We start from the raw sequence: 23745 nt of genomic DNA on the forward strand, positions 1-23745 counted from the left end.
TAAATAAAAATAATAAAACCGCTAGAACAGTTACACATCATGCAAAGGACTGTCTTCTAATCAATTAGCAGCCCCACCCCTATGCCAGCATTCCATTAGTAATTAAGGTAGATGGCTTTCTCCTGGGGAATTCAAGTATAAAAGGGCAGAGCCCCTAGGGACCTAACCCATTATGCCAGCCTTTTCATTAGCAGGGAAACCCTGCCACACTCTCTCTAAGGAAGAGCCAGCAGCATCACTGACGAACACCTGTGTGTGAATAGCAACCACCTCTGCGGAGAGATAAAAATGTGCTGGGGCTGAGGAGTGAAGAAGGGAGAACCACTTATAAAAAAATAAAAAATAAAAAAAGCCTACATTCTATGCTCTGCAAAACAATCCGTATGGACCTTGCCTTTCCACTCTAACAAAAAGAGATGGATTCTAAAGTTAAATTAGATATACCACATGACCGTGATTTTGAAGGAACTCAGTTTAGAACGCAAACAACCATATAGTCAAACTCCCTCTTTCACTGCTAGGGCAGCAAGAGGCTAAGTGACGCTTGAACCAAGGCATAGGCAGCAGCTCATGCTAGCATCTTTACCCCATGCTAGCATCTTTAAAAAAAGGCACATCACCAAGGTTAAATAAGTATAATCAAACCAAGTTTAACTAAGCTAAGCAACAACCACTCCTAATAAGAAACAACTGTAGATGTCTAGGAGGGTCACATGCAATTACAGAGACCAGCTTCAGGAGAGAGGCGTGAAACAAGAGAAAAGCAAATGCGAACAGAAAGTGGTGGCATATTACACAAGCAACAGGCTCAAGAGGACATAGTGAGATAGCCAGAGTTCAGCAAAAAGGATTGAATGTACAAGTCCCAAATGCATAGAATGGACTGGCACTACCATCTACAGTGCTCAGTGCTTTGGTAATCAGGCTTAAAACAAGTAAAAACAAAACTCCTTACTTTTTCTTTTGGGGAGGGGATGAGGAGATGTGCTTACCAAAGACTTCTAAAGTCCCAACTCTTCATTGTACCATAAAGCAGGACAAGCCAGCCAGGGCAGGAAAAGTCCCTGAGACTCTTATATGCAATTAACCACCAGAAAACCCGAAGTAGTGATGTGGCTCAAAGTGTTAGAGCGCTCGCCTTGAGTGAAGAAATGTAGGGACAGTGGCCCAGGCCTTAAGTTCAAGCTCCATAACTGACCAAAAAATGAAGTAATAAAAATTAAAAAGCAGGACAGTCAAATTGAGAAGCCTCAATTGTTCTAGGCATGAGGTTGCTTGTTACCAAGTTTTAGCTATCAGGGCTTTGGTTTCTTTAAAGTAGTTCCTGAAATTCCAGAAGATGGGAGAGATAAAGCAGCAAATAAGCAGCCAGGATTCAGTAAGGTCTGTCAGTTTCCCCGGCTCCTGTGGCGCACATGTGCTATGTAGGTCATTGCTCTATGTGTGCCACTTTTCTTTTGTACCAACACTAGAGCTTGAAGTAAGGGTGCTCTTGTTTAGTTTTTGGGGTTTTCTTTTCTTTTTTTTTTTTTTTTTTTTTTACCCCCTGCTCCAGGCTGGAGCTCCACACTTGAGCCACACTTTCACTTCCATCTTTTTGCTGGTTGGACAAAGTTTCTGAGACTTTTCTCCCTGGATTGCTTTTGAATCATGATCCTCAAATTTCAGTCTCCTGAATAGCTAGGATTATGGGCATGAGCCACCAGTGACCAGCTTTTCAACTTTTTCATTTTTATTTTTTCCTGGTCGGTCATGGGGCTTGAACTCTGGGCCTGGGCGCTGTCCTTCAGCTTTCATCTCAAGGCAAGCACTCTACCACTTGAGCCATAGCACTACTTCTAGTTTTCTGGTGGTTTATTGGAGAAGAGTTTCATGGAGGGGCTGGGAAAGTGGCTCAGTGGTAGAGTGCTTGCCTTGCACTCATGAGGCCATGGGTTCAATTCCTCAGCACCACATAAGCAGAAAAAGGCGGAAGTGGCTCTGTAGTTCAAGTCCTAGAGTGCTTGCCTTGAGCTAAAGAGCTGAGGGACAGCGCCCAAGCCCAGAGTTCAGGCCCCACGACCAAGAAAAATTAAAAAAAAAAAATTAAAAAAGAGTCTCACCGACTTTCCTGCCCGGGCTGGCTTTGAACTGTGTGATCCTCCTTAGTAGCTAGGATTACAGGCATAAACCACTGGCACCCGGCTCAACTTTGTAAATGTTATTTGCTGATTTTGTGCCAGTAGTAGGGCTTGAACTCAGGGACTGGGTGTTGTTCTTTACCTTTTCTGCTCAAGGATAGCATCCTGCCATTTGTGCTACAGTTCCACTGGTTGTTTTTTTTATAATGAGGGATGCTTAGCTTGTACCTTATACTCTGTCGACATAACTAAGCCAGGACTAAAAGGCTTTCCACAGCCAAGAAAGGCTAATTCAAACAATGACTCAATCTGGACCATCTAGATTTATCCTGACTCAATATCTGTTTCCCATCTGTAAAGTAGGGGAAATAGTAAGAGTTACTATCTTACAAAAAGTAAATGAGCTAATGAATGTAAAACATTAAGTAAGTGCCCAGGACAAAGTAAATGCTCAATAAATATTTGTAGCTAAAGATACATAAACATCTGGCACTGGTGGCTCATAGTTGTAATCCTAGCTACTCAGGAGGCTGAGAACTGAAGAAAGGTTCTAAGCCGACCTGGGCAGGAAAGTCCATGAGACTCTTACCTCCAATTAACCACCAGAAAACTGGAAGTGGAGCTGTGGCTCAAGTGGTAGAGTGCTAGCCCTGAGCAAAAGAGCTAAGGAATAGCATACAACCCCTGAGTTTAAGTCCCATGACCAAAAAAAGAAAAAAGATATATAACCTTAAAGGCAAACCAGGCCAAGTGATTGGCAATGTATGGGGTGCTATCTATTCTTTAAGTTCAAATTTCCCCACAACTAAGAAAAATGTATGGAACTTAAAAGCTCATCCAGAAAGTACTATCACATTCTTACACCACCTTAGTAAGTAGAGTGAACAAATAATAGTCTTTTTTTTTTTTTTCCTAGTACCAGTCCTAGAGCTTGAACTCAGGGCCTGGGCGCTTGTCCCTAAGCTCAGGGTTGTGCTCAGGGTAGTGCTCTACAACATAAGCCACACCTCCACTTTCGTCTATTTGGTAATTACTTGGAGTTAAGAGTCTCCTGAAATGAACTTTCCTGCCTTGGCTGGCTTTGAACTGCACTCCTCAGATCTCAGCCTCCTGAGTAGCTAGGATTACTGGCATAAGCCACTAGCACCAGGCTTAAGCTATAGCCTTTATCTTCTATATAGACCGTAGCCAAAGACAGAAAACAGCCTAACAAGCACAATTCTGGAACACAAATGAAAGCTAAATGAGTATCTGAAAAAATGCTTTGTGTAGAGGATTACAGGACTTGCTCAGCGACCGGCAACAGAACTGTAATCTTGAAGATCTGTATGTAGACTCAAATTGATACAAGCTAAACATGTGATTAAACAATTTTGTTTTTTAAAAATTATTCCAAGGGGATGTGATTGGGAGTAAATGATAGTTTAAAAAGTTTTTCTTGAAGCCCAGGAAGGTGACTATTTGAGGAGGCCCAGTCTACTGTGGTAGTAGCTCTTAAATCAGGGGTGCTTTGGAAATTGGTGGATTATGATGTACAAAGAATAAAGTCTGAGAATTATAGGCTAGTTTAGAAACTATATATATATATAATATATATTACAATTATATATATATAATATATATATTACAATTTTACCTGTCAAAGACATCAAAGACAAAATTCACACCCTGTTATCAGCTCATCAAATTTGCTGACCTCTTAGAGGAGAAAATACAATGTAAGTACATAAGTGTACTTTACAAAATGTTGGCAAGCCTATTTCATTAAAAAAACAAGAGGCAAGCTGGGCACTGGTGGCTCACACCTGTAATCCTAGCTACTCAGAGGCTGAGATCTGAGGATCGAGGTTCAAAGCCAGCCCTAGCAGGAAAGGCCGTGAAACTCTTATCTCCAATTAACCACCAGAAAACCAGAAGTGGTGCTGTGGCTGAAATGGTAGAACACTTGCCTTGAGCTGAAGAGCTGAGGGACAGCATATACAACAGACAAAAACAAAACAAAACAACGACAAGAGGCAGGGGCAGGGGGCAGGGAGCATGGAAGGTGCCTCAGTAGTAGCATGCTTGCCTTGCATGCATGAGGCCCTGGGTTTGAGTCCTTAGCACCACATAAATAGAAAAAGTCAGAAGTAGCACTGTGGCTCAAATGGTAGAGCGCTAGCTTTGAGTAAAAGCAGCTCAGAGACAGTACCCAGGCCCTGAGTTCAAGCCGCAGGACTGGCAAAAAATTAAAATTAAAATTAAAAAAACGAGATAAGACTGGGATTGTAGCTCACTGGTACAGTGGAGGGCCCCTGGGTTCCATCCTTAGCACTGGAAGCAAGGAAAAAGAAGAGGGGAAAAAAAATCTAACAAGAGTACAGAAAGCTGGGTGCTGGTGGCTCATGCCTGTAATCCTAGCTATTCAGGAAGCTGAGATCTGAGAACTGTGGTTCAAAGCCAGCCTAGGCAGAAAGTCCATGAAACTCTTATCTCCAATTAACCACCAGAAAATCAGAAGTGACACTGTGGTTCAAAGTGGTACAGTGCTAGCCTTAAGTAAAAGAACTCAAGGACAGCACCAAGGCCCTGAGTTCAAGCCCCATGACCAACCCTGCCCCCCCCCCAAAAAAGAGGAGAGTACAGTACAGTAGAAGAAAAGGGAACAAAAGTATGCAGGCTTGGTATGTATCCAACTGACAGAGTGTTGGGTGTGCTATGACCACAGCTACCCAGCCTTCAGCTATTGTAGGCAACAAGGTTCTTCAAGGATACAAGCCATGCAAGCTTTGCAGTTTTCAAATTTGGAACTGACCAATAGCCAACATATAAACTAAAAAAAAAAAAAAAAAACCTACTGTGATGATGAAATTCAAGTAAGCCAAATGATCTTTTTAATGGAATAAAATAAGAAAAGCCAATGCTGTTTTCAAAGGAGAAATAAGCCAACTTTGATCCAAGTCCCTGAGGTCACTGAGAACCAGCCTTCTCAGCTAGAATGACTGCAAACCAAGGTGGCAAGTGCTTTCCTGAGTCTGGGCCAAACTCTGGGATGGCAAAAAAACAGGCTCATTATGAGGTCAAAGCAAGTCACCAACCAATCAAGGACAGTGCTGATGAACCTGATATTTACCCATAAGTGATTCTCACACTTCTGTTTGGGACTTCTCACCTTCCCCTTTACACTCTTCATTACTGATGATGTCAAATAGCTTTTGTTCATGTGGGTTATAGCTATTCATATTTACTATATTAAAATTAGAACTGAGACAAAAACTTTGAATTAAATTTTTTTTACTAGCTTAGTATGTTGGCACACACACTGGTAATCCCAGGACTCAGGAAGCTGAGGCAGGAGGATCTCAAATTCAGGCCCACCTGGGCTACTCAGCAAGGCCATGTCTATATATAAATTAATAAGTAAAATTTTGCTGATCCCATTACAACTATGCTTTTTTTTTTTTTTTTTGCCAGTCCTGGGTTTTGAACTCAGGGCATGAGCACTGTCCTTGAGCTTCTTTTGCTCAAGGCTAGCACTCTACCACTTGAGCCAAAATACCACTTCTGGCCTTTTCTGTTTATGTAGTACTGAGGAATCAAACCCAGGGCTTCATGCATGGAGGCAAGCAGTTTACCACTAAGCCACATTCCCAGCCCTGTATGCATGATATTTTTAATGAAATCCATATTTTCCAATGAATCAATTTAATATATATAATCAGTAAAAATACAAATATACTAACTTCAAAATGGAATTCGAGCTTTTACATTAACCTCGAAAACATTATGCTATGTGAAATACACCAGACACAGAAAGACAAATATGCAACATGATTCTACTTTTTTTTTTTTTGGTCAGTCATGAGACTTGGGATCTGTCCCTGAGCTCTTCTGCTCAAGGCTAGCACTCTACCACTTTAAGGCACAGCTCCACATCTGGTTTTCTGGTAGTTAAGTGTATATAAGAGTTTCATGCGGGGCTGAGAATGTGGCTCAGTGGTAGAGCACTTGTCTTGCATGCTTGAGGCCCTGGGTTCAATTCCTCAGCACCACATAAACAAAAAAGAAAAAAGCCAGAAGTGGCGTTGTGACTCAAGTGGTAGAGCGCTAGCCTTGAGCTGAAGAGCTGAGAGTCAGCGCCCAGGCCCAGAGTTCAGGCCCCACGACTGGACCCAAAAAAAAAAAAAAAAAGTGTTTCATGGGGATTTTTCTGCCTGGGCTAGCTTTCAATGGCAATCCTCAGATCTCAACCTCCTTAGTAGCTAGGAATACAGGCATGAACTACTAGCGCCTGTAATTCTCCTGAATTTCTGATTCCACTGATATGAAGAATAGGCAGATTCAGGGCGGGGAATGTGGCTTAGTGGTAGAGTGCTTGTCTAGTACACATAAAGCCCTGGGTTTGATTCCTCAGTACCACATAAACAGAAAGAGCCAGAAGTAGTGCTGTGGCTTAAGTGTAGAGTGCTATGCTAGGCTTTAGCACAGAGAAGCTCAGGGACAGAGCCCAGCCCCTGAGTACAAACCCCAGGACTGGCCAAAAAAAAAAAAGACAAATTCATAAAGACAACTGGTAAAATAGAGTTTTTCAGGGGCTCTGGGAAGGTGGATGTTATTGTCTAGTTTGTACAACTTCCATCTTGGATGATGAAAATCAATGAGATTTAATTTAATGGCACTGGTCTAACTTGACAATTAACATAAATTTTGTTAAGTTATGTATATTACAATAAAAAATGGAATTAGAACACAAGGTCACAGAGAACTTTAGACCACCATAATTGAGCAACATTCTATAAAAATTTGGAACAGTATTCTTTAAACTATCAAGGTCACTAAGCACCAGTGGTTCAGACCTGCAATTCTATCTACTCAGGAAATTGAGACCTAGAGGATCACATCCAAAGCCAACTCAGATAGAAAAGTCCAAGAGACTTCATCCCTAATTAGCCAGCAAAAACCCAGACTGGATATAGATAGCTAGGCAACAGTGGTTCACACCTATAATTCTACCTTCTACTCAGGAGGCTGACAAGGAAGATCACAGTTGGAAGTCATCCCAAAGAGAAAAATCTGAGAGACTCTTATTTCCAATTAACTAGCAAAAAGTCAGGCTGGATACGAGGCACAGGTGGTAGTTCATGCCCATAATCCTAGCTACTTAGAAGGCTAAACTCTGAGAATCCCAGTTCAAAGCCAGTTTGGGCATACAAATCTGACACTCTTTAATAAAGCAGCAAAAAAAATCTGGAACTGGAAATGTAGCTCAAGTGGTAAACACCAGCTGAGCAAGCAAGCCAGCAAGAGTAAGATTCTGAGTTCAAACCCCAGTACCAAAAAAAAGGGAGAGAAACTGCTGAGATCCCAGTTACTGGGAAAGCATAAAAAGAATGATGGTATAGGTCAGCCAAGCAAAAAGCAAGACATTATTTGAAAAAATAATGTAAGACAAAAAGACTGGAGGAGTGGCCCAAGTGGTAGATTTCCCTTAAGTTCAAAACCTCAGTATAAACAAACAATGGTAGACCAAATAAAACAAAAACAAAGAATAAGCTCTAACAAAACAAATAGGGCTGGGAAGGTGGCTCAGTGGTAGAGCGCTTGCCTTGCATGCCTGAGGCCCTGGGTTCGATTCCTCAGCACCACATAAGCAAAAAGAAAAAAGCCAGAAGTGAGGCTGTGGCTCAAGTGGTAGAGTGCTAGCCTTGAGCTGAAGAGCTGAGGGACAGCGCCCAGGCCCAGAGTTCAGGCCCCACAACCAGACCCCGCCCCAAAAAAAAGAAAGAAATAAGGCTAGGTGCTCTGGCTTACACCTAACAATTCCATCTACTCAGAAGCCAGTCCATGCAAAAAAGTTAACAAGACCCCATACAAGACTCTACCCTCAAAAACTAAACTGAGGGGCTGGGAAGGTGGCTCAGTGGTAGAGCGCTTGCCTTACATGCCTGAGGCCCTGGGTTCAATTCCTCAGCACCACATAAGCAAAAAGAAAAAAGCCAGAAGTGGCTCTGTGGCTCAAGTGGTAGAGTGTTAGCTTTGAGCTGAAGAGCTGAGGGACAGCGCCCAGGCCCAGAGTTCAGGCCCCACGACCAGACCCCCCCCAAAAAAAAATAAATAAATAAATTGAATGAGGGAAGGGATGACACTGCTCAAAAAGAAATGTACTCTTTACAACTTATATAACTGTAACCCCTCTGTACATCACCCTTTATAATCACAATAAAAAATTTTACTGGGGGCTGGGAACGTGGTTTAGTGGTAGAGTGCTTGCCAGGCATCCATAAAGTCCTTGGTTGATTTCTGAGTACCACATAAACAGAAAAGGCTGGAAGTGGTACTATGGCTCAAGTGGTAGAGTGATAGCCTTGAGCAAAAGAAGTTCAGGGACAGTGCCCAAGCCCTGAGTTCAAGCCCCAGGACTGGCAAAAATAAATAAGCTTGTCTTTTTGGGGGAAGGAGAAAGATGGTCTCGCTGTGCTGCCCAGGCTATTCTAAACTCCTAGACTACCGTCCTCAACCACCTCAACCACTAGACTACAGGTTCATGTAACCTCACTAGACAAAAGGAATTTCTTGGGGCTGGGAAGGTGGCTCAGTGGTAGAGCGCTTGCCTTGCATGCATGAGGCCCTGGGTTCGATTCCTTACCACCACATAAGCAGAAAAAAAAAGCCGGAAGTGGTGCTGTGGTTCAAGTGGTAGTGTGCTAACCTTGAGCTGAAGAGCTGAGGGACAGCACCCAGGCCCAGAGTACAGGCCCCATGACTGGACCCAAAAAAAAAAGAAATTTCTTGCTACTCAGGAGGCTGAGATCTGAGGATCTCGGTTCAAAGCCAGCCCAAAGGAAAGTCCGTGACACTCTGATCTCCAATAAACCCCTAGAAAACCAGAAGTGGCGCTGTGGCTCAAGCGGTAGAGTGCTCGCGTTGAGCTGAAGAGCACAGGGACAGCGCACAAGTCCAGAGTTCAAGCCCCACAACCAACCAAAAACAAAAAAAAAAAAAGAAATTTCTTAAAATATTTATTCATTCAAAATAATATTAAGCCTGGCACTGGTAGCTCACACCTGTAATCCTACCTACTCAGGAGGTTGAGATCTGAGGATCTCGGTTCAAAGCCAGCCTGGGCAGGAAAGTTTGTGAGTTTCTGATTTCCACTAGAAAACTGGAAGTGACGCTGTGGCTAAAGAGATAAAGTGTTGCTGGGCGCCGGTGGCTCACGCCTGTAATCCTAGCTACTCAGAAGGCTGAGGATTGCGGTTCAAAGCCAGCCTGGGCAGAAAAGTCCATGAGAGGGCTGGGAAGGTGGCTCAGTGGTAGAGCGCTTGAGGCCCTGGGTTCGATTCCTCAGCACCACATAAGCAAAAAGAAAAAAGCCGGAAGTGGCGCTGTGGCTCACGTGGTAGAGCGCTACCCTTGAGCTGAAGAGCTGAGGAACAGCGCCCAGGCCCAGAGTTCAGGCCCACGACCGGACCCAAAAAAAAAAAGAAAAAAAAAGAAAAAAGAAAAGTCCATGAGACTCTTATCTCCAATAAGCCACTAGAAAACCGGAAGTAGTACTGTGGCTCAAGCGGTAGAACGCTCGCCTTGAGCTGAAGAGCTGAGGGACAGCACCCAAGCTCAGAGTTCAAGCTTCAGGACCGACAAAAAAACAAAGAGGTAGAGTGCTCGCTTTAAGCTGAAGAGCACAGGGACAGCACCCAGGCCCATAGTTCAAACCCCATGACCAACAACAACAAAATAATAGTAATATGAAACAAATACACATTTATGCAACCTATTTTTAATGGAAAACTGTTTTCCTAAACAAACTAAAATTTGATAACAAGAGTTGCATTCTTTTACCTCCTTGCATGTCTCCTTAATATCTGAATTAATGGACTACAGCTGACTTCAAATCTATGTCTGCAATCAATGTTTCAACACCTTGTTTGGAAGTATGTGAAAACAACCCGACTTCATATAGGCAGTTAGAAAACAGTTTACAGCCTTCCAGATACAGAGGATTTTCTTCTTTGATACCAGGCCAAAACTGGGGAGCTGTGAATATGGCTTAGTAATAGAGTGCTTGCCTAGCATGCAAGAGACCCTGGGTTCTATTCCTAGGTACAACATAAACAAAAATTTAAAAAAAAATGCGGGCTGGGAAGGTGGCTCAGTGGTAGAGTGTTTGCCTTGCATGCATGAGGCCCTGGGTTTGATTCCTCAGCACCACATAAGCAGAAAAAGCTGGAAGTGGCATTGGGGCTCTAGTGGGTGGGTGTTAGCCTTGAGCTGAAGAGCTAAGGGACAGCGCCCAGGCCCAGAGTTCACGCCCCACAACCAACAAAAAATAAAATAAAATTGAAACAGTGGTAGCTGCAAAGTAGATTCTTAAATTTTACCAATAAACCTTTTTTATATACTCGTATGTTAAAATTCATTGGTTAGCTTGTTCTTTGAATGGCTCTTTTACCCACTGAAGAATATCCCTACACTGAATTAAGCAGAATTTCCAAATTCTAATACTTACAGTATCAAAAGTCATGTTATCTTTACACTGTTCTCACCACCTCTTTGATAGATACAAAGTTCCCAAAATTCCAATTTTCACTTGAAAACTTGAATTTTATCATTCTGACATCAGTGAAAGCTACTTTATTAATTTCCAAGAGAATGTCCACTGAAGTTGTCCAGTTTGGTCCATCAGTTGTTATTTTTTTTTTTTTTTTTTTTGGCCAGTCCTGGGTCTTGCACTCAGGGCCTGGGCACTGTCCCTGAGCTGCTTTGCTCAAGGCTAATACTCTACCACTTGAGTCATAGTGCCATTTCTGGCTTTTTCTGTTTATGTGGTACTGAAGAATTGGACCCAATGCTTCATACATGCTAGGTAAGCACTCTACCTCTAAACACATTCCCAATCCCAGTTGGTATTTCTAGTTAAAATGATCCATGCAGCTGGTTCAGCTCTGTCACACGTGCTCTTCCACCAAAATGTGGCTCATAGCAGTGATGTTTCGTGGGTATGGCTCAGTGACGCTTCATGATCCACAAGATTAAAAGCACTTTTGTTAATGGGGAAGATAAAATGAAAATTGTTTCTAGCTATTCATCCAAGATGTTCTTGAGTGGCAGCAACGAAGACCACGACTTTGATCACTGGTGGTCTAGTATCTTGATTCGATTTTGGCGCCAGCAGTTTTTTCTGTCATTGCTTCTGTGCCATCAGTGTAAATGGAAATGAAACTGTTCCAGGGTAAATCAAGAGATTCAGAAGTTATTCAATCCTTTGAATATTTATCACCACTTGTGTCTGTGGCTGAGCATTCACATAAATTATTCTTTGACGAGTCAATGCTGGTGAAGCATGGCAAGCCATGTCTGTACATTCGCTTGTGTTAGGTGAGAGTGAACATTCTGAAAATAAGGTATTAACTTGGTCTTCATGACTACAGTTACCTCTTCTATTCACCAAGTACCAGAAACATCTCAAGTGACGATGCCCTGAATTCTACTGATTTTTCATCCAGTGGGCACTCAGGAATGTTAGCTGTCTAAGACCTGCTTAGCCTCTCAGCTACTGTGCAGGTTTCTCTTGCCAAAGCAAAATGGTCACTTGGCTCATAGGAGGCTTCAGTGACTCACCTCCAGAGTGAAAAACTAGAAGATCCTTTGACTTTTAAAGTACTCATAGTATGAACACTTAAAATAATTCAATTCTAGATGAGGTTGATCTGGGTGCAGTTTACAGATATGGATAGATATGCTACAATAGCCCCTCCCCTTTTTGTGGCAGGAGGAGGGAATGGGGGATGTGTCTATCATGGGGCTTGAACTCAGGACCTGGGCACCATTCCTGAGCTCTTTTGTTCAGGGCTAGAGCTCTACCACTTTGAGCCACAGCACCACTTCTGATTTTCTGGTGGCTAATTGGAGATAAGACTCATGGACTTTCCTGCGTGAGCTGGCTTTGAGCCACAACTCTCAGATCTCAGCTTCCTGAGTAGCTAGGATTAGAGGCATGAGACAACAGAGCTCTGTTATGAAACCCATTTGTATGATTATGTATGCTAATAAAAATATTCAATTCTCAGCTGGGCATCAATGGCTTGTGCCTAGTACTAGCTACTCTGGAGGGGGAGATCTGAGGATCATGATTCAAAGCCAGCTTGGGCAGGAAAGTCTATGAGACTCTTATCTCCAATTAATCACCAGAAAACCAGGAGTAGTGCTGTGGCACAAAGTGGTAGAGCACTAGCCTTGAGCAAAAGAGCTCAGGCACAACACCCAAGCCCTGAGTTCAAGACCGACGATGGACCACCCCCCAAAAAAAAGAAAAATTCAGTTCTCTTTTCTTTAAATTACTATTGACATTGCAACAATGATGCACCTTGGGTGGTAATACCAGACAAAAGTGTTTTGTTGCTGAAGATATACCAAGGCACATTATTAACATCTATAATATTGAGAAGACAGTTTCATTATAACTTTTTTCCTTCAAATTCTTATTTGTACTTCTGCCCGATTTCTTTGAGGTGGAATCCCCTCTTATACTTGTTGAAATGTTCATTTTAGTATCTTTAAATGGATGTTGCAGCTATACTTTGAAAAAGCTAATCTAATCATCCCTTTTAAGATAATACTCATACTTAAATAAGAAAAATACTATAGGGGCTGGGAAGGTGGCTCAGTGGTAGAGCGCTTGCCTTGCATGCTCGAGGCCCTGGGTTCGATTCCTCAGCACCACATAAGCAAAAAGAAAAAAGCCGGAAGTGGCGCTGTGGCTCAAGTGGTAGAGCGCTAGCCTTGAGCTGAAGAGCTGAGGGACAGCGCCCAGGCCCAGAGTTCAGGCCCCACGACCGGACCCAAAAAAAAAAAAAAAAAAAAAAAAAGAAAAATACTATAAACTGCCTTCTAGCCGGGCGCTAGTGGCTCACGCCTGTAATCCTAGCTACTCAGGAGGCTGAGATCTGAGGATAGCGGTTCAAAGCCAACCCGGGCAGGAGAGACCGTGAGACTCCTATCTCCAATAAAAAACCACCAGAAAACCGGAAGTGGCGCTGTAGCTCAAGTGGTAGAGCGCTCGCCTTGAGCTGAAGAGCTAAGGGACAACGACCAGGCCCAGAGTTCAAGCCCCACGACCAACAAAAAAAAAAGAAAAAAAAAAAAAAACTGCCTTCTATTTTAGAATGAATAGTATACATTAATTGTATTAATGCATGGTATTCCTTTGTAACAGTTCCATGCATACAACTTATGCTGATCAACCACACCATCTCTATCATTCTCCCTTATACCTTGTTTCCCCTTTCCCAAAACAATTTCAACAAGTTTCATTGTTCTATTTTCTTTCTTTCTTTCTTTTCTTTTCTTTTTTTCTTGCCAGTCCTGGGGCTTGAACTCTGGGCTTGGGTGCTGTCCCTGAGCTTCTTTTGCTCAAGGCTGGCACTCTACCACTTGAGCCACAGCACCACTTATTTTTTTTTTTTTTGAGTAGTTTACTGGAGATAAAAGCCTTATAGACTTTCCTGCTCAGTTTCAAACTACCATCCTCAGAACTCAGCTTCCTGAGTAGCTAGGATTACAAGTGTGAGCAATCAGCACCTGGCTCATTATTCTATTTTCATACATGCAAACAGTTTCCATCATTTATATCTTCATATACCTCCTCCTTAGCCCTCTCTGCTCCTGCTGCCACCTCTACCCGAACAAAGTTGCTCCACTTTCATGTCAGTTGTTTTCTCATTGTGGGTATTAATTGCACCAAGAGGCTCCACCATGGTGTTTTAGGTAAGACATTACCCTACTTTGCTCAGAACAATCTTTTCTACTGCTTTCTCAATCCTAACCTCCCCAACCCCTATTAAGACTCTTTATGCTGACATCTCATATAGTTGCAATGTATTTCTAGGTTTTTTGCCATTCATCTATTTTCCCTCTCCCCTTCCCTCATCCTCTTAAATAGTTCAGCAGAAATATATTTTTTTAAGTTAGACTTTTGACTTTTTTCCAAATACTTTTTGGTATTACAAGATATACATACTCCTTGCAGTTTCCTAAAAGATAGGAAAATACCAGAATTTCAAAATAATGACCTATTAGACAATAATGAAGTTTATGAAAACTCTAGCAGGAAAACCAAAGAGAGCTGGGAAGAGAATAACAGAAGTTCCAAGAACAAAAGTTCCAAGAACAAAGTAAGTTCATCACTAAAAACGTCATATTTGTATGTAAAAGGATGTAATAAAGAAGCCCACATCTCATTAGCTGGTGATGTGATCACATATTATATAGCCCTTGAAAATCACCACCATCCAGGTAAGAACCTGAAAGTGAAAAACAGCATGTTACAATAAAAATAACTGATACTGACTGTATGTACCACTTGAAAGGGCCTTAGTGATTCCTATGGCCCCAACATCACAGAGAACTAATTCAACATCATACCATCAAAATTAGCAAAATCTTCCCAGGTCTCTCTCAAGACAGGGTCTGGACTTATTTCTGATAAGGAAAAGAGTCTATCAGAACTGGCTGTAAGGTCAGAGGAAACAGCCAAGAATCGGCTTGGATTAGCTTCAGTCACCACGGAAACCAGAATACGGTCCCTAATAAGTTGTCAGGTTGAAAGGCCTAGCTTTACTAAGGAAGGTAGCTCTAGAGACACAAAAAGAACTGAATTTTTGTTTTCTTCTGAAACAAGGTCTCACCATTTAATTGAAGCTGGCCTCTAACTGGTCAGCTTCCTGCCTCAGCCTCCCAAGTGCTGGGATTAAGACAAGCAAGCACCAGCAAACAAGAATGAACTTCTTTTCTAAAGTAGCCAACTCTTAACTTTATAGAAACCAGAGGAATGGGAAAAGAAAAGGAGTGGGTGGTTCTAGGATTCCATGCATGAAGGAGCTCTCAGACTGTCAAAATTCCTCTCCTGTCTGGGTGCCAGTGGCTCATGCCTATAATCTTAGCTACTCAGGAAGCTGAGATCTGAGGATTGTGGTTGGAAACCAGCCCAGGCAGGAAAAGTCCATGAGACTCTTATCTCCAATAAACCATTCAAAACAAAAAACAAAAAACAGAAGTGGTGCTATGGCTCAAGTGGTAGCTCAGGGACAGAGCGTAGACCTTGAGTTCAAGCCCCAGAACTGGTACACACACACAAATCCTTCTTCTGAGCCATGCCACAGATACAGGAGAGTGAGATAAGTAAATGAAAAACCCAATATGGAGAGGAACATAGATAGATGGGGCAATAAAGGGAGTTCAAAGACACCAAACAGGAAAAGTAAAGTGGTAGAGTATGACACCTCAGCAGAGAGGTCAAAAGAAAGAGAAAAATACAATGAAAGAAAATAGAGCGCCTGATGCGCTAGCTCTGAAGCTACTCTGTTACCTTCCTCCCTGATCACGGCTGCACAGTGAAAAGCCCCATCAGCTTACTTGCTGTTCTGACAAGGCATTTGGGCTCCACAGATGGCAAGAGATGAAGATAAACAAGGAGCCGACAGAGCCCACGATCTCAGTCCCAGATTCAGACCAAAATTCACAGGAGCAGCTGAGAAATGGCTGCATCCCTTCATGCCTTTGAAAGAGGAGTAACAAGAACCTGCCCTTGAAGGCAATTCTGCTAGGGACAAAGGAACCTTCATTCCTGTACTGCTAAGCCCCATGTGGTCTATAAGAGAAACAGAGAGCTTTCTCTTGTGGCCAAAGGGCTGATACAGCGCATAAAGAGAGACTTTGGTAAAGGAAATCCCTGCACTTGGTGGGGCCTTACCAAAAGGAACCCTTGACATCTCCTCTAAAACTGGAGTCCCTGCTCACAAAATCGATGGTCTGTTAACTCTGGATTTAGCCTTCTGGTTATCAATGAAACTGCACATCCATCATTACCAGCATTCGTAACACTGAAATATGGACAGGCAGCAGGTGGTGTTTTTTCCTTTAATCAAAATTGACTAATATTGAGGCTTTATTTAAAATAAAATTGTTATGAGGAGGAGGAGAAGGAGGAGAAGGAGAAGGAGGAGAAGAAGTAGGAGAAGGAGAAGAAGAAAAAGAAGAGGAGGAGGAGGAAGGGAGGGAGAAGGGAGGGAGTAAGGGAGGGAGGGAGGGAGGGAGGGAGGAAGGAAGGAAGGAAGGAAGGAAGGAAGGAAGGAAGGAAGGAAGGAAGGAAGAGAAGGAAGAAGAAGAGCTGCTAGTGGCATAAGCCTATAATTCCAATACTAGGATCAGTTCCAGGCCAGCCTGGGTACACAGTGAAACCTCATCCCCTCCTCCCAAAAAATTATATGAAATTCTCCAACAATATTCTATTTCTTTTATATAGTAACTGGTAAAGGGAAAAAAGGAAGGAAAAGAGAGAGAAGATAAGAGGGAGGGAGCACTGGTGTCTCACACCTGTAATCCTAGCTACTCAGGAGGCTGAGATCTGAAGATCCCGATTCAAAGCCAGCTAGAGCAGGAAAGTCCATGAGACTGTTCTGTCTAATAAAACCACCAGAAGGGGCTGGGAAGGTGGCTCAGTGGTAGAGCACTTGCCTTGCATGAAGCCCTGGCTTCGATTCCTCAGCACCACATAAGCAAAAAGAAAAAAGCCGGAAGTAGCACTCCAATGGTAGAGCGCTGGCCTTGAGTTGAAGAGCTGAGGGACAATGCCCAGGCCCAGAGTTCCAGCCCCACCATGGACAAAGAAAAAAAAAAAAGAAGGAAAGAAAGAAACATTAAAAGGCTGGGCACTGGTGGTTCACACCTATAATCCTAGCAACTCAGGAGGCTGAGATCTGAGGATCGCAGTTCAAAGCCAATCTGACCTGTAAAGTCTAGGAGATTCTCATTACCAGCTGACCAGCAAAAAGCTGGAAGTGGAGCTGTGGCTCAAGTAGTAGAGCACTAGCTTTGAGGGAGAGGGAAAAAAGTGTGCATGCCTTAAAACTTCCAGGGAAGATCGGTCACTCTGAAGACAAAGGTACATGGGGTGCAAAAAAGCCCCTTTTCAAGAATGAGGTCCGGCTCCCAGACTCATGGGTATTTGGAGAAGGAGAGGGGTTGTTTACACTTTTCAAACTCATGCCTCACTGAACACAGCCCGGAGAAGGCAGACCTTTGTATTGCCAACTTCTCAGAGAACACAGAGAAAAATAGGCCGAGGCTGCTCAAAACCAGCTTGACTGGTTCTACAGAACAGACTATGGGCTGCTTATATTAAAAAGAAAAAAAACCAAATAGGTGGCTTGGAGCCAGTCACTGAACCTACCCCTTCTCTTTCTCCTCATCTTCAATTGTCCCTGGGATCCCTTAGCCAGTATCAGTGTTCACCTTACCCTCTCTTCTATCAAACCTCGTGTGATCTTACAGTTTTTTAAGCCTAAAACTAATAATTTGGTAGGTAGGAAATGCTCCCCCATCTTGGGAGGAATGGGATCACATTTTGCCATCTTCTCATGAGAAACATAAGGAATAACTGGAAATAGGGAAATAAGCGATAACCCAAAGACAGGCATCTTGGAACAAATTCCTCACAGAAATCCAGAAACTTCAAATACACTAGACATACAGACCAAGGAATCTAGCCTGTTTACACCCAAAAAGGAGAAAGTGGTCCGGTGGGTGTGGGAAGGGACAGGGGTGCCTTCTCTTTGGAGAGATAAGTGGAAAACAAGAGGCCAGATTCCCTCTAGGCAGTGCTTCACAATCATCTGCCCCACCTCAGCCTAAAGGATAAGCAAAGGCACTCCGTGGCCTTTACCGAAAGGCTGTGGTAGAATGGAGGTAAAACTTTTAGGGTTAAGCCAGGGTGGCCTGGGTGCTTTCCATGCCCACCTGAGGAAAGGATGATTTCCTTCCTCACAAGGTTTGTAAAAGGCTTACTCTTCCCTGTGCTGAGACAGAAGGGGAAAATGCACAGCTAATGCTTCAATGACTCACTTGTGTTTGATAAAGGCTGGGAGAAAGCCTGGAGAACCCAAGCTTCCAGTGCAAAACATACAAACACTGGAATCTCCCGTCAAGAGAAGCAAATTCAGCCACCTATCCTGTTTGTCATTTTGCTGAAACTCAGAAGAGGAAGGAAAAGGGGCCATGTTTAAATTCCACCACATTTTCCATATGCCTCTCAATTTTTGCTTTGCTAAAGAAGCAGTGAACATGGCAGCACCACCCTTGCTAAAAGGGAATCAAACCCTCTGTGCACAAAGGCCTAATAACAGAACCTAGCTTAACCAAGCAGAGGGAATCAGGGCTGGGCCTGGGTACTACAGGAAGCCTTATGAGGCAGTCTCAAGAAAGGGAGATGACAACCCTACTGGCCCTTTCCATCTGCCGAGGTTACTTCATCCCAAACCATTAATGGGCTTCAAAGTGCTGCTGGGAGGGAATCCATTTAGCAAAGACACTATCAGGGGCCAAAGGTGGTACCCAGCCCCCACCCTGCTTGTCGATAATGGGCCACAAAGTCTGAGGCTTGGCTGCACTCTAGGTATAAAATATTCATTTGAATAGACATAATACATATATAGGAACGTCATGGAAGCTCCTGAGGGAAGAGAAATGCCAGCCAGGTGGCTAAGTGCTCAAAATGGGAAAGAGTTCATGAAGGCCTGGGTTAGTCCTGGTCAAATGTCCACTGAGAATTGGGTTGTTCTGTCCAAAGGGGAAAAAGTCTAGCCAGAGAAGTTCTGATTCCCAAAGAGATCTCATCATGCAAATCTCTCAGACAAATTTTCCATAGACATCGACTCTGCCTAAGACATTCATGCTGAAAAAATCTCCAGCCCATTGTTTGGTCTCAGTCTGAAAGATTCAGCTACCCCTGTGCAAACTGGATTTCAATCTGAAGCAAGCCAATTCTCAATGACTGACTTGTTTCCATCTGTTCAGCTACATCCTACAGTCCACAGACAGAAAGCATAGAGAGACATTATTACAATGTGTAAGGTGGCTACTTTTACCAGGTGCAAAGGGTACACATGGCAACTCTACAGATTCTGAGAGCCCTTAACCCAATCCTCATCTGAAATCTCTAGGGCATAGCAGCAGGTAAGTGAGGATATGTGATCAGACATTCACCCACATCCCCATCTAAGAGTACTTTCATCCCACCTCTACCCCACCCCCACCTCACTGCCATGTCAAAGCAAAGAATCAGTGCTAGCACCCCAAGCACAGTACAGCACAGCTCCCAGAGCTGGAAGGTGGCACCCTAGCTAACCCAGTTATTGACCCAGAGGGTATCACAAACTTTTTAGTACAGAAGTGATCAGAAGCCTGGGCAGAAAAGAACGCTACACTCTTATCTCCAATTAACCACCAAAAAGCCAGAAGTGGAGCTATGGATCAAGTGGTAGAACACAAGCCTTGAGCAAAAAAGCTCAGGGACACTGCCTAGGCCCTGAATTCAAGCACCAGGACCGGCACAAAAAAAGGAAGAGGAAGAGGAGGAGGAGGAGGAGGAGGAGGAGGAGGAGGAGGAGGAGGAGGAGGAGGAGGAGGAGGAGGAGGAGGAGGAGAAAGAAGAAGAGGAGAAGGAGGCGGCGACAGCAGCAGCATCCAGATTGACACTGGATACAATGTGCATGGAGAAGCTTATTGTTCTTTACAGCATCCTAAAATTAAGATTTTCCTCTTCATAAATCTTCCAAACTTCTTCTTCTGGAATTCTGAGAAAATGTACATTCCCTATTCCCTAAAAATGTGAAGGCAACTGGGCACCTGTAATCCTAGCTGTTCAGGAGATTGAGATCTGAGGATCATGGTTCAAAGCTGGCCCAAGCAAGGAAGTCTATGAGACTATTTTATCTCCAATTAGCCACAAGAAAACCAGAAGTGGTACTGTGGCTCAAAGTGGCAGAACATTAGCCTTGAGCAAAACAGCTCAGGGAGAGTGCCCAGGTCCTAAGTTCAAGCCCCATGACCATCACCCCCCTCTCCCCACCAAAAAAAGTGAGGGCAGCATTGTGCCTCGTCTAATGGCCAGAAACCTGATGGGTGGCAAGAGGCTTCTATTTTCTTTTGGGAGTTCTTTCAATTTCTAGGCCTTAAGGTGAGGCAGGTCCAAAGCCATGTGGACCTTCCCCAGGTCCTAACCAAAGTGCTAGCCAGTGGCAGGTGAACTCTGGAAACTGGACCATCTCCACACTTGCCTGACTGTTGCTGCTGGCTAGAAGACAAACAGTCATCTTGCTGATTGCTTTCAAAGCTGCCAAGCCTCCAGGCCAGCAGAGCCATTTGGAAAAGAAGCTTACAGAAAGCTCAGCTCACAGACTAAGAAACTCCAAAACTACCAGACCCAGGTCAGAATCCTCCTTCTGCAGAGGAAGAAGTCTATCACCATAAAAAAAAGCACATCTAGAATCAGGTGTCACAAAAAAAAAAAAAAATCATCTTAAAGACAGAGCTTCACTTTCTTTTATCTCCTACTTTCACTGTTAAGAAGCAAAGTTGACAGCAAACAGGCAATCTCTCTGCAACATAAGGTTTATTTTTAATGCTTCAACGTTTTTTTCTGTGTGTGTTTCAGATGTGATCAAAGAGCACCCAGAAACAGTTCCTTATCAGCCACATTTAAAAAAAAAGGGGGGGGGGGAGAAAAGAGCAAGTAAAAAAGATTGGAGACAACCACCAGAGTTTGTTTACCTATTTTCTGGGAAAACCAGTTTAAATAATTTAAATCTACTTAAATAAGGTGAGAGTGGACCTCAGGAGAGAGGGAAGTGCCCAATCAAATCTCTTGCTTTTTATTTCTTTTCATTAAGGCCACTGCAATGACTGAGCCTCTATGGCCATTTCAGCCAAAACTACAACAGGACCAAAAAGCAGGTACCTACTTCACCTGACAGAAAGCATGATCAATTCTAAAGGAGGCCATCATTGGCCTTATGAACGGAAGACTTGTTGTTGAACTTTTTTTTTTTTTTTTTTTAACAAGCTTTAAAGAACATAGCACTGGACTGGGATTGTAGCCCACTGGCAGAACACTCGCCCAGCATGTGTCAGGCAGGGCTCTGAGCACCATTCCCAGTACACACACACACACACACACACACACACACACACACACACACACACGCACGCACACGCACACACGCACACACTTCACAAAGAGTAAAGAGGATAAGTAACTCTTAAATTTGGAAGAGAATGACAACATATGCAGCCACTGGACTAAACAAAGTTAGCACAGAGGAGCTTATCCAAAATTGATCACTTGCTATCACAAAATCAGTAGACATCTTCTGAGTCTCCACTACTTGCTCAGTAGTACTTGAGGCAAATAAGAGAGGAAATCAGTGTACAGAATACAAGAAAAAGACAGAGGCAATAATGCATTTACATTTAGCAGAGCACAAAGAACCCACACTGAGGCAGTCTTCTACTCTCTGGAGCACAATGCCCCCACAACCTCACAGAGAAAGTAGGCACTCCAGCCACTCCCCGAATGCCTGAGGGTGCCAGTCACTTGGCCTCCTCCTACCAGCTCATAATCAAGAGTCTGGGAAAGTTCTCTGGTCAGGCAGGGTCTACCTGCTAAAACAAAGATCTTGAGAGGAAAGGGAACAAACAAGCAACAACCTCAAGAGAACCTAGAGAAAGTGGATCCCAGTAGGAAAGAACCAGCTGGCAAGCGAGGGGCTATGGGCACCCAGATCAAGACCTCTGTCCCATGTCAACCCAGCCACCAGACCAGTGATGGGACAAATCAATCACCCCTCACTCACAGCCCCTACTTCACCCCCCAAAAGCAAACAGTCCATATGAAATAAGGGTCAACCATTGCAGAGAAAAGCTCTGTCTATACTCCTCTTGAACCCCTACGTGCCCATGTGACAAGAAGGCAAGAAGGTTAACAAGACAGAAAAGCAAAATAAATGAAAGGAAGTTAAGATTTCTCAGAGGTTAACGTGCGAGAGAATGGAACATCACTCTACCCCACCTGACTACAAAGAACACAGAGAATCAGGAAAACAGAAAAGATGTAATGAGGGGAAAGAATGCAAAAAGCACTGCAGCCTCAGGGTAGAAGTCTCTTTTTCTGGACAAGGTGCATTTATTTATTTAGCCTAGTAAAGTTCACCAAGAAAGTTCAGATAGGCAGGGGAGAGGATGAAAGGAAAGGGAGGGATGGAAAGTGGATGCCTCTGGGCTGAGGCCAGATGATGACAGAAAAGGCAAAGGCTTGGGTGACAAGTGTAAGCACTGATTGCCAGGTTGGGAGAGAGTGAGCCTGTAGAATTCTGAGGCTGACCAGCAGTGGAAGAAATGCACGTGCAAAATGCGTGGATTTCCTGGGAATCACAAACACTAGCCAATAGGAAGGGAATGGACAGGAGGGTGGCGGGGGAACTATATACTGTGCAGAGGACAGGAGACTCACTGGACATGAAAGGCAGCTCTGATTAAGAAGCATAGTAAGGAAGACAGGGTAAGGTTGTGCAACAGGAAGCAGCAAGCAAGGAGGAAGACACTAAGAGAAGTGACAGCCACTGTTGAAGAGAGACAGAAAGCATCCTGCTTTGTATTGCAGCGTGAGAAGGCAGAAAGGCAGGCAGAGATGGTGATACGTGTGCGGCCGGGGAAGGACCGAGCAACAGGTTAGGTGAATACAACAAGAATACAACAGCTTCTTTTTTCCAACAAGACGACCGAGTTTGAGCCCAAGGAGAAGCTGGTTGAACACTCACAGCGGGGGGGGGGGAGGGAACCCCGAGAGGCTCAGAGACTTAAAAGCCAAACCCCAAGGGGAAGGTGGGGGGAGGGAGGGGGGGGAGAAGAAGTAGGATCCAAAGACTCCGAGGCAGTGGTGACTGAATCCCCAAAAGCAACCTGTGGGAAAACTATGCGCATGACAGCTATATGGGAAACACGGAAGCGACACACATGCCAGCTCCGGGAACCAGGGAGCTAGCTAGCTCTTGGCGAAAAGAAGGGAAAGTGATGAGCAAAAAGAGTAGGCGCACGATTTGGAAAGGGGATGAGGGAGGAGCGGGTGGGTTGCAAGCAAGAGGGAGAGCCCGATTTGGAACGAAACAGGGTAGAAAAAGCCGCTGGGAAAGTGAAAGGGGGACGGGGTATCGAAAACACACTCCGGGGCAAAGACCCCGAGGGCGATAACCGAGGACTGGGAGAACCGGTGCGGGCGACGGGGGAGCAAGGCTAGAGGAGAGGCAGGAAAAGGTGGACAACCATCCGTGGCAAATCGCGGGATGTTATTCGAGGAGCCGGAGGGTGGCTACTCGGAGCGTGGGTGGAAGAAGACCAGAAAGGCCCCTGGGGGGGGGGGGGGAAGGGGAAGAGAAGGGGAGGCCGGGGAGGTAACACGGAAGAGAGCAGGAGGGCGGTGAGGGGAGAGGGGAGTTGGCAGAAAGACAAGTGTGCAGCTCCGAGTCAGGACAAGGTGGGTCCCGGGTCAAGACTCGCAAAGGTGATGTGCGGGGACAGTAGCCAGATGACAGGGCAGCCGAGGTCTGCGGGATGGCAGTAGGAGAGCAGAGGGAGGAGGCTCCGCAAGGTGCAGGGGGCCCAGCCAGAGAATTCGGGGAGCCCTCGGGGCTCCTTACCTGCTCCGTGTCCCTCTCGTTCAGCGTGGGTAGGGGGGTCCGGGCGCTGGACATGGCGCCGGTACCTCAGGGGAGGGAACCGAGAAGCTTGGAGGAAGGGAGGAAAGGGAAGGCGCGGA

General features: G+C 44.3%; 1 protein-coding gene across 4 annotated transcripts in view; it reads right to left on the reverse strand.

Annotated features, from left to right (window-relative positions):
* Positions 1-23745, reverse strand: part of LOC138806855 (serine/threonine-protein kinase MARK2) — a 72685-nt gene extending 48940 nt beyond the window's left edge. For 3 of the 4 annotated variants that reach the window (XM_069992271.1, XM_069992270.1, XM_069992268.1), the window contains exon 1: positions 23627-23745. In XM_069992271.1, coding sequence (XP_069848372.1) covers positions 23627-23680 — 54 coding nt within the window. In that variant the 5' untranslated portion in view covers positions 23681-23745. The remainder of the gene's footprint in view (positions 1-23626) is intronic. The other variant, XM_069992267.1, reaches the window with a different exon arrangement.

The sequence above is a fragment of the Dipodomys merriami genome, unplaced genomic scaffold, assembly GCF_024711535.1.
Source record: "Dipodomys merriami isolate MVZ:Mamm:240054 unplaced genomic scaffold, mDipMer1.0.p SCAF_409, whole genome shotgun sequence".
Taxonomy (NCBI): domain Eukaryota; kingdom Metazoa; phylum Chordata; class Mammalia; order Rodentia; family Heteromyidae; genus Dipodomys; species Dipodomys merriami.